We start from the raw sequence: 11,919 nt of genomic DNA, 5'->3' as shown, positions 1-11,919 counted from the left end.
CCTGCTGATTATTTCAGGTCAGCCTTTGAGTCTACGGAACTAATTAAAACAATAACCATTGGGTTCTACTTGAAGTAGAAGAAAGATAGTTAGCATCTAAATCCAGGGCTCACTATGGACACCATAGAGAGGTAAGGGAGGAATGAGAAAATAGTAAAAAATAAATTTAAAAAGCACGTTTTATAAAAAAGTCCTTCTACAGTTACATGCAGATTGTTTTTCATCAAGAAAGCCAGTTAAAGAGTATTACTTACTTTCCTGAAAGGGATTTTCTTTGCTCATGGCAGCTAGCCTCAAGTATTTCATGAAATTTAGAGTTTCCGAACCTTGGTTTATCAACCTATGCATAATTTATTAACTGTGAAATTTTTGTAATTACAAGTATATAAAACCCCCCAAAATTAAGTAGGAAATACAACTTTCAGTGGCTTGCTTTAGTATTTGGACAAAACTATCAGCATTTAGGCTGAAGAGATGAGATTATAACTTACAGCTTTTCTCTGTTTGGAAGGAGAGGCTTTATTGAATATTAGATGTTAAGGAAGATTAAAATCTTGATTAATTTCTTGTTTTCTGTCTTGAATGTAAAGAACTGTGAGCCATACACAGTAATCACTACATGGAGCAATTTCGTGCAAGCACTTATTAGGTAATTCTTTAAGTATCTACCTTCATTGCATTTCTATTTCATCTAATCATTAAAGCCTGGATGCTATGGATGTGTGGCATTTTGCAGACATACGCAGTCCTGCTCCTAAGTAGCTGTGTTTGTCCTGGGCTAAGGCACAGACTGTACTTACTGGCACCCCTTGTCACAGTAAAACAGCTACACGGCTTTCCTGCGGCCGCTCAGAGTGCGGTTAGAGCAAGTACGCACCCACACATAACAGGTCTGGTAGAGTTCAGGAAAACAATAGACATTGGAACAACGGAACAGAAGAGTTAAATGCAAGAAGATCCTGTTTGACATGAAAAACCTCCTGAGGGCTTGGCTTCACACAAAATAGAATAATGTCACAAAATCAGGAAGGCTCTTTAGAGAATGAGTAGATTTTACAGCATTAAGTCTAACCTGCACATGGTTTAGTTCAATTACTTTTTCATAGTATTACGTTTCATTTATATTTGTATCACTTAATCCATTTTCCTTCCAGGAGAACACAGCAAACAGTAACACTGCATCTATCAATTTTAATCATGTTAGTTTATAAGACGAATAGGAAATCCTTACACTGAAAGCTTTAAAACACATTTGTTTTGGTAGGAACTCACTCACCTCAACATACTACTAACTTGAATAATTACACTAGAACAAGCTGTGGACATGCCTGAAACTTAAGCAAACTGAGGCTGAATTTTGTATTTTACTGTGCTTGCAAGTCAGGTGGAAATTGTTCTTCCCGTGCCATTTCATCACAGCATGTCAGCTCTTTCACAGCTCTCACAATCAGCACTACTGCTAGCATTTTCATTTTCTCCTCCTCCATGAAAAGAAATCTCAGAACTCTGTTATGAATTGTTTCTAAGGAGTGCTACGAAGAGTATGCATGAACTTATACCAGAAATTCAGCTGTAAAACAACGATCCTTTCTTTAATGGCATCATGCATCAAGTTTCAAAAGACAGGTTGTTTTTTTCTTATATTATAACAGAGATAATTATGACTCAAATTCTAACTATGTTTGCTTTCACCTGCAGAATAGGAACTGTTCTAAATTATTCTATAAAATGTCAACGGTCAACACTGTAAACAGCTGTTTATACAACAGCAAGTAGTAATAAATAGAATAGAGTTCTTAATGCAAAAAGGTAAAACAAAGTACTTTTGTTATTAAATCTGGTGGATTTTTTATTCCCATAAAAAACAAATATAGCGGTTGAAAAAAATACAAAGCTTTTCAAACCAAGTCAAGCTATATTCCTTTTAGCAATGAAACATAATAAATATGCATATAAAATATAAAACCTTTTTTCATTTAAATTTTAAAAAAAATTTAAAACTTTCAGGATAAAAGTTTCAAAACTTGCTACTGTGCTTGAGAATTGAGTCTATATAAGTACACTGCCCAAAGTCCTTCTGCTGTGTAGATATATGTGTGTGTGTGTGTGCACGTTAGGCAGTGTAACGCTTTTCTTCTAATTGGAAGTGCTCTGCCTCGGCAGTTTCTAGGAAGGTGTGAACAGCACCCAGGTAGTACCTCTACTTGCCAGTCTTCTCCAAAACCCATTCAATCACCTGGGAAAATAAATGAGAAAACAAACAATTTACATAACTCCAGGTGTTAAAAGCAACTTAAGAACATCTCATACACTTTATCAATTCTTCCTTTATCACCATCTGTGCGGTATTTACTAACCAGGATTTAAAAATAACCCATCCAAAAGGAGAAAGAGTTGTTAAGCTGAGAGGATACAGCATTACCCAAGAATTCTATTTAATTTTACAGAATGCTTTGTCTTTAGAAAAAGGCGGTTTTAGATCCCCTGAACTGAACTACTTCACCCCACCGTCTCCATGTACTAGCACCCAGGTGCACACACAATGCCAAACAGCTAGTATTTGCAGCACAAAAAATTCCTAATGCCACAGAAGAAAGAAGAAAGGATGATTTATGCACTGCTGTATCTACCACCATTATGACTGATGTCTCCCAAACAGAGTAGTTGTTAAGACCACTGACTAGTCCTGGGCAATTATATTTTTTATAACATAGTTTCAAAGTATTCTCTAATACAGGGAGAGGTGACCAGCTTAACAGATCCCCAATTTGAATGCCTCTTTTGCCATAAAACATACACATAAAACTACCAGTTGTCTCCCCAAAGACGGTGGTGAGAAACAATATCCCACTTCAACACCAAACCTCACAACCCATCTAAGTTTTGGAAACGTTATGATCTGTAGGAAGCAATTCACCAGAGAACACAGTACAGAACACAATAAATACTGCTCTCAGAATAAATTCTGTGGGGATGTAGCAGTTTTCCTTAAGAGTTTGGGTTTTCTTATTTAACTACCCCAGTCTAAATCCTTCCATTTAATTTATGATTCTGAAAACTGTACTGTAAATATGCACAATACTTTTTTTTTGGTTTTTTTTTGTTTTTTAAAAAAACCATGGAGTCACTTCAGCATGTTTTTCAGAACCTAAATCAGAGTCACTTGATTTCTGGAGGACAGGATTATTTACTCCTGTCATTTGCTCTGTGCTGCTGTTCACCTAAGTCCTACCTTACACACACACAAGCTCATCTGATATCCCTTATGCTAACAGTTATTCCCAAGCTTAAAATTACCAATTTTCATTGCTTTTTTTAAGGGATTTATTTCCTTTTACAGATCCCTTTATTACTTCCTAACCTTTGTAAAGAAATGTTATTTCCTTTAATACAAGGAAAGAATTCCCTAATGATCCAGGCTTCTCTCAAATGAAGAAAACTCTCATCTCTTTTTTTTTTCAGCAATGTGGAAAAATCTATTGCCTTCATTTCCATTTCTCACTGTGGCACATCATATTGGCAGCTATAACTAGAATACCATCTAAAACCTGATTATATGCAATTGGAAATTTTGCCATGTGACTACTGATCGAGATAAAGTTTTTGTGAGATCAGAGAGTGAAACAAGACCCACAGCCATAGGAATGCATCTCTTCATCTCTTACAGCTGTGGACTAAACCATCCTACAGCCAAGCTGTCACAGCTATATTTAGCCTTGGCTAGTTACAGGAACAAATAAACAAATGGTCTTACCTGTTTAACATTGTTATTTGCTGTTTTCTTCATTTCATCAAGAAGTCCTCTAGAAGTTTTAAGATCCTAAATATGAAACACAAAGCTACAGAAATTAGCAAACTCATGCTCACTCTAATTTGGATTATAAGAGCCCTAATAACCAGGGGGGAGGTTTACCCTTTTATCACCTTGTTCAGAATCACAGAAGAATTATTTGACTTTGCTTTATTTTTTTAAAAAAGAAATAATCTAAATCTATTCCAATGGGTTGCAGCTTTCCCTACAGCGGTCTAAACCTAGTACTCAAGTGTACGATTGAGTCACACTTTTCTGAACCTTCCGCACACTTCCAGAAATGTGGTGTTTTGTTGCTTTTTTTTTTCATTAAATGATATTCAAAGTTCTTACAGTCTTGATTAAAATCTTCTTTCTATATAAACACAGAAATCAACTGTGCGCTTAGATTGCAACACAGAATTCTGGCAAAGAACAACAAAGAGGGTGTGGAGAAAGAACATCAGTGAAAGAAAGGAAAAACCTAGAATGCCTTGTCTGTTTTGCAGTCCAACTAGCCGAGCCTAATCCACTCTCAAGCAAAGTAAGCACATAACTTTGCCTAAAGAGAAAGGAAAACTAAGAAAATTCATTTCCTACTTGTCTCCAAAAGGAAATGATACCTAGGATATCATGCTTCTGAAGCTGCATCACAGAAAAGGATTCAAAGGTCTCCTACAGACTTGAGGCTGCAAGACAGTTCAGGAGAACAAAATCCCGCTACACCTTTCTCTAGATCAGCTGTCTGAAGGACAAGGTCACTGCAGTACTTTCTTTTGTTCTTCTACTTGGAACGGAACTGCAAACCCATCTGATTTGCCCTACTCACTCATCTCTACATGCAGCTCTTTCTGATTTTGGATTAGAAAATCTTCCTTTAGGGTGTATTTCAGGGAGATTTTGGGAGTGCTTACAGAATGACTGCACAACTGTGTTCTAATTATTTAAGAAGTTGGTGCTCATCAGCAAGATGTTCTAATTGCGTGCGTAAGCATTCAGCTCTCTTCAACTGCAACTCCATTTAGCTTAAATCACCTTTACTGAAGTTGACTAAACTGAGTTAGTCCACAAGTAGTGGTAGGCTAAAGGCATGCAAATGAACAGAAACAGCAGCTCAGCTTGTGAGCAATAGCTTTTAAACACCTTGTACTGTAATTTAACTCGATTCTGTGCCCAGACTAAGTAACATGGGCTCAAGCATTGATTCACAAAGTCTCCTAGGTATTATGCAAAGAATTCTCACCTCCTACTAAAAATGAGGTTGATGTAATTCTACAGGGTGCTGCCAAGTCAGTATGTGTTAGATAGTTGTGCACTTTTACAGTGCATTTACAAGGACTTCCGTGAGCGTGTCAGGAAACTAGAATTTCTGAGTCAGTTGGTAAGCTACCTATTGAGCCAATAGCCTTAGAACAAAGGAGAAGCTGAGCTGTCACAGCTATGGCTGGGAGGTAGCTACAACAGCTAAGGAAGCAACATACTGTAAGCATGACCTTACCTAACAGACCACTGGTTTAACATGTTATCTCACATAAAAGATACTGCTTATAAGGTTTAAAAACAAATAAACAACCACCAAAATATACTGTAGAACTAGGTTCTGATTTTGACAAGTGCAAAGGTTTATCCATACACTCTACACTCTACTAACACACCACTAGGAAATATTAGCTTAATCAAGTCTGAATATTCCACAGTCCATCTCAAGTTTTATTCAGGAATGGATTCATTTAACTAAGAACAAACAACTGTAAGAGCGTGTCTTCTAGTTACCTTTAAGTAGAACTTTGATATCTCAAATAGACGCTGGCTGCATGATGCAAAGCACTTGTGATCCTCTGCAATTCCATGGTTTTGAAGAGTCTTAGCAACCACCTCCTTCAGCATCTTGGAAACAACAGAAACACATTCAAAGTTCATCTCAATTACTGGCATGAGAAATTATCCAAGGGAAGGAAAAAAAAAGGAAAAGAACACCTGATCTTTTTTGATCTTGTCAAAACAATGTAAAGGATGAGTGAATATTCACATAGGGCTTGGAAAACAGAAAAAATTTATAATGGCTTAGGTTTTCTCTTCTCCAAAATACTCTCTCTTTCCAAAAATATAACTTTTCTTTATATTGCTATTCCCTTGACACGTCCATATTAAAAAAATAATTTAAAAAAATCAGACACTACAGTAAGATTAGAAAATTTACTGACATTCTTTGTATCAGAGATGTTTAAATTTTGCTGAAGGTCTGAATGAGTCACACCAATTTCGAATTACTTGGGTCATCCCAACTTGCCTTTGACAGTACAACATCAACATTCATGCAGTGTCCTCTCCAGGACCGTGGGATCAACTTAAAATTACTGTCACCAAGGCAGAAACAGTTTTGTGTACTGTATTTTAAAAGTGGCATTCCTAATATATACAGCTATTAATGAAACATTATTGCACCAAAGTATTTAAATGTTATCTCAATTAATGGACTTGTACAACTATTGGAACATCTTTTTATTCTCAGAACAGTCTGTTCTTCCACAATGGCTTTGACCCTTCCAGCACAGATATTTCTTAGGTGCCTTTAGGATTTATACTAATTTTGTACATTTCATAACTCTAATTCATTGATATCCATTCCCACTTCTTTTAATTCCTAGTTGTTATCTGTCTCAGCCTTAATTCCCTGGGCATAATATAATACTCCTTACATACTCTTTCACTCCTTGCTTCTGAAGCACTCAGTGCCTTCAGGATTCACTTACACAAGCAAACAGAATGAAATTTAATAACAACAAATAGGGATGAAGACAGTTCACTTTGTCCTAAAAAATTTTAAAAAAACAAGTCACATGGAAAGAAGTTAAGCACATGCTTTTTCACTAAGCAAACAACACAGACCCTTACCCTTGTATGTTTCTGGGATCTTGATTCCTTAGTTGGCTTTGAAGTCTCAGATTCGGTTGCACTTACGTGACTTGCTGAGCCAACCTTGGTGGTTACTTTGTGGGGCTGAGCAGGCTGTTTCAATGGCATCGAAGCTAAAGAAACGGATCTTTCAGAGTGCTTCCTCCTTATACCAACTGTATAGTGACTCCCACTACTTCCGCTTGCCTGAGAGAGGAGGGAATCTGTACTCTCAGATTTGGTTAGCCTGGAAAGAAAAACAAAAAGATAAAAAGAACTTTTAGATTTTGTCCTGACTCTTTTGGAGCCTTTGTTTCTGCTATAGAGGCTGCTGCTAAGAGAATTAAGTACTGTACATTCTTGCAAACAGCATCTGAAAACAGCAGACAGGATTCTACTATGTAACACTTTACTGATGTTATTTGATCTCTGATATGTAGACTCATTGCACCTCTGATTAAAAAAGTCTAGTAACGAACTGAAGAAATGAGATAACTAGGAAGATAAACACTTTGGAAGAAGGGGTAGTTTTGCGTATGGACCCTTCATCTAGATAGCTAGGAACAGCAAAGTTGGCTGGCCTTCAGTCTCAGGATAAGACAAAACTTCCTGAACTATCTAATTTCTTTCGGCCCTACAGGAATGTCACAACTCATCTTTAACTATGGGAAGTTGGGCATTACAATTCTACTGGAACATTGTAACGCTTGATCCTTCAACTGTAAAAGTGTTGGAAACTCCAGTTTATGAAGTGCTAAGAATAATCACATCTTCTTTTTTAACTATTCAGTAAGCTGCAAAAGATACGGACATTCCTAAAACCATACCTCTGTTAAAGGTTTACTGCAATTAGATTGCAAAGGGTATCAAACTGGAAAGAAGGAAGAAGTGAAGTACTACAGTAATTACAGTGAATTCGGAAGTAGTGTTACATAGCAGTTATTTTTTATTGATGGAAAGAGTTTGCATCTTCATAGTAAGGACAAGGTACAAAGGGAAGTCTTAAAAACTAGACTTCCAGAATAGACTTTAATAAACAAGGCTGACAATAAGTTTGAAATTTGGTAGGTCATCTTATACCAGCAGTCCTTTGCATTGGGAATTCAATTATTCTGTTTGTACAGTGCTTGGCTTTCTAAACCTTTAGTTTTTTATTTCTACTGCAACAGCACTGACAGTTTCGGTCCTAGATGAGGCTATCTGTCATCTTTTCAAAGGCACTTGAGATTTTGCAAGATACAGCCCCAAATCTCTTAAATAAAAGGTGCCTGTGCTGCATGGTTTTGATTAATCTAATGCTATCAATAAGAGGTCACACCTGAGGAAAAAAAAAAATGAAGCTACAGAAGAAGATTAAACAACTGTAACATTTGTCTAGATAGCTTCACTAAAAACATCTCGAGATGAAAGAAAATATGCATTTCACAAGAGAATACTGAAATAATTCAAGCTAAAGATTTATTTTATTCAGTGCTTACCTTTTCTTGGGATAAAAGCAATCCAAGTCTTTTGATCTACATTTTAGCCTTGATGCCTCTGTTTTGAATTCGCTTTGTAAAGACTCTCCATCAGGGACACTTCCAGGCTCTGACAAGACTACGGGAGATGGGAGAGGGCTCAAGACAACTGGCACAGGGCAGCACTCCTTGGTGCAAGTAGTCTGAGTTTCATAGCGAATAAGACGAGTTTGGAGTTCAGCATATCCCACGTCTCTCTCCAAGGCTCTTCTGTTATCTAGGCAGTACCTAAAATTGAAATTGGTGAGAAATCTGTGAGAGAAAGTCTCTGCTTTATTACAATCAGAAAAAAAAAAAAAAAAAACCAAAACAGAACAATTTACTTGTGACAACCATGTAAGCTCCAAAACTTTGTTTGGACTCATGTATTGTTCTGAAAGATACCTTAAAACAGCCCAGTAAATCAGCATATGCCTGATGGATTTAGCTATATTTAAGTTTAACTCCAATGAAGTAGCTGAATCATAGACTATTTCTAAGTCTTTACCCTGTGGTCTTACAAATAAGATTTGCATGGACATTAGCAGAATTTTCTCCTTGAATAATAAGTGATGCATTAGGATGCTGACAATGGATTTTTTTGCTCCTCATAGTCAGCTCGGTGTTACATTTGTATCATCAGTCTCTCTATTTTAGATTTTACTGCTTTTCATATTCAGTCCATACTTAACAGATGTTACCCCTATTAGCATGCTAACCAGTGTGAAACTCCAATAAAACAGAAATGAGGATAGCTCTGAACCCAAATACATGATGAACCCAGCATACCATAATGGATACAATATCTTCAGACCTCAGACCTTGCAAGCATCCACCAAAACTCTGAGATCCAGAAAGTATCAGGTTATTATAAATAAATTGATACAGTCTAATACGATAATAACAATATGCCTCCATCTCTTCCTGGGAGAATGCAACTTTCCTACTCAAAAAAACCCAACCAAATCAAGCCAAAAAAAACCCAAAACAATCCAAGATTTCTTCAGTGCATAAGCCTTAAGAGAATCACATAGGAAACACCTGAAGAAAACATCCCGAAGTACAATCTAGGTAATTTGCAAGTTACAAGTACTTCAGGAATCCCAAAATGCAATGATATTAACATAATTTTAGGACAAGTGTGGTTGTACCAAAAACTATGTTGCTGTGCGATTGTAATAACTGAGTGTTTATGAGGAAGACAGGGCATGGTAAGTGTTTTAAATGCTAACTGTATTCTTTAGAAATGCAACCTTTAGCTTTGTCCGGGTCAAGCACTGCTATATGAGAGACTCACATTTTTTAAATGCTAAAAATACAAAAGTGTCACTGAACAAGGACAAGTTTTCCAGCTTCCTATTGATTACAAAGAATAAGTGGTTTAATCAACCAAGTCAAAAGAAGAAACTGTATTAAATACAGTGGGCCTGAAAGAGAACAAACAGCGCTAACTCAGTGAAACATGAGATTACAACAATACAACATGCATCCTAACTAACTTTTCTCTTGCGTACATGATTTCTAAAATTCCTTGCAAGAGGTCAATGTTTTATCGCCCAGTAACTTACATTACCTCTACTGCAGGGAAAGACAAGAGTATTATCCAATATTATTCCATCCTTTTCTTAAGAAGCATGCTGAACAACATGAGCTATCCCTCAGCCCACCCTCCAAACTACCCAGCAACATTTCCTACTCTTAGGAACTCCAGACATACTCTACTTTTATCTCTCAACACAGAGTCATGTTAAATTGCCAGATCTGATTTTTCCGCTTTCTTCAGAGTATTTTCATATTCAGGGAGAAATTCACTTTTCTAATAACAGACTGTTGAATCCATTTCTACAGCTGAATAAGACTTTCCACTAGAAATAAATTCATTATCTGATAAGAGTAAGTTCTCTTAACTTACAAATTTCAAGGTATTTAATTTTCCTTATTTATATTCTCAGTCCCCTGAGTAATCACATCCCTTACAAAGATAAAAATGTTTTTATCTTTAGAAGTTAAATTGCCATTTTACTCAGTCTGCTTTAACGGCAATTACTTTCTCTTTGCAACACAGGATTCAAGTGTTTGGCACAGGTTCATTACACCAGAAATTTGATTTAATCATAACTGCTACTCCTGGTTTTGTTGACAAGACTTTACTTTCATATATAAACACAGCAGCTACACAGATGGAAACTGCAATCACAACTGCATGGTACAAAACACATCTGCTCCAAAAGACCACAGATACTCTTGCTACAATATATTCTGGTCATACAGCCATAGGTTCCTTCCTTTCACACTAGTTTCTACCATCTCACTCTACTGCTTCCCTCCTTTATTACTAGCACATTCCCCTTGTAACATTAATAAATGACTGCTTCACTTCAGAGAATTATAGAATGGTTTGGGTTGGAAGGGACCTTAAAGATCATCCAGTTCCAACCCCCCTGCCATGGACAGGGACACCTTCTACTAGAATAGATTGCACAAAGCCCCATCCAACCTGGCCTTGAACACTTCCAGGGACAGGTTATCCACAGCTTCTCTGGGCAACCTGTTCCAGGGCCTCACCACCCTCACAGTGAAGAACTTCCTTATATCTAATCTAAATCTTCCCTCTTCCAGTTTAGAGGTGTTGCCCCTCCCCTTGTCCTATCACTACATGCCCTTCTAAAAAGTCCCTCCCCAGCTTCCTTGTAGGCCCCTTTAGGTACTGGAAGGCTGCTCTAAGGTCTCCCTGGAGACTTCTTCAGGCTGAACAACCCCAACTCTCTCAGCTTTTCCTCACAGGAGAGGTGCTCCAGCCCTCTGGTCCCTCCTCTGGACTCACTCCAACAGGTCTGTGTCCTTCTTGTGCTGCGGGCCTCAGAGCTGAAAGCAGTACTGCAGGGGGGGTTCTCACCAGAGTGGAATAGAGGGGCAGAATCACCTCCCTTGACCTGCTGGCCACGTGGCTTTTAATGTAGCCCAGGATATGGCTGGCTTTCTGGGCTGCAAGTGCACGTTGCTGGATCATGTAGAGCTTCTCATTAATCAGCACCTCCACGTCCTTCTCCTCAGGGCTGCTCTCAATCCACTCTCTGCCCAGTCTGTATTTGTGCTTGGGATTGCCCTGACCCCGACTTCCCTAGAGAATGTGGCTAAAATTACCAGATATTAAAAATAGGCTTAAACCAAGCTATTTGTGCAGCTGATAGGAAAAAAACCCCAGCAGTATCATTAGTCACATTCTGATAATCTGAAAATACAATTTTAGGAGAAGGCAGAAATTTGCATGAAGACCAAACTGCCTATGCTTGGTATCCACTGCATTTTTTTATATATACTACATTAAGACCAAGAGTCTGTCTACATGGAAGAGTTACGCTGAATTATCTACTCTAGCATTTCTGTATTTCCTTCTCCTCTTCTTCTCAATGACAATATTTATATTTTTCTGGACTATTTTTATACAGCTACATTATATGATGTTCGCCCATCTGAAGCTTTGACAAATCACTAACACTGGCTGTCTGGGACTAAATACAGCCCTAACCACGTTGATCCTTTCGAAGATTTTCACCACTAACACTTGCTTGCTGGTGTTGTTATCAGGTTCCCTGAACATACAGGTCACTTAACAGCAGGTCTCATAAACCTCGTGACTATTAGTCTGAAAGTGCCTACAATTTAATATCAAAGTAGAAACTACATATGTAGTTCACTCATGTGCTACTCCAGGGACTTGATATGTACTAATGAACC

The 11,919-nt window shown here is 37.5% G+C and overlaps 1 protein-coding gene across 1 annotated transcript in view; it reads right to left on the bottom strand.

The window, feature by feature from the left end:
• Positions 1-2,200: 2,200 nt before the first annotated feature.
• MTBP (MDM2 binding protein) overlaps positions 2,201-11,919 on the bottom strand; it is a gene marked incomplete at its 5' end in the record, with an annotated part of 27,970 nt that continues 18,251 nt past the window's right edge. Inside the window, 5 exons of the mRNA XM_009705537.1 lie at positions 2,201-2,236; positions 3,755-3,820; positions 5,564-5,677; positions 6,686-6,932; positions 8,164-8,430. Of these exons, the coding sequence (XP_009703839.1) occupies positions 2,201-2,236; positions 3,755-3,820; positions 5,564-5,677; positions 6,686-6,932; positions 8,164-8,430 (730 nt within the window). The remainder of the gene's footprint in view (positions 2,237-3,754; positions 3,821-5,563; positions 5,678-6,685; positions 6,933-8,163; positions 8,431-11,919) is intronic.

This window comes from Cariama cristata, unplaced genomic scaffold (genome assembly GCF_000690535.1).
Source record: "Cariama cristata isolate BGI_N322 unplaced genomic scaffold, ASM69053v1 scaffold3968, whole genome shotgun sequence".
In the NCBI taxonomy this organism is placed as follows: domain Eukaryota; kingdom Metazoa; phylum Chordata; class Aves; order Cariamiformes; family Cariamidae; genus Cariama; species Cariama cristata.
Note: the sequence above shows the minus strand (reverse complement) of the source record. Positions and strands in the feature narration are given on the sequence as shown.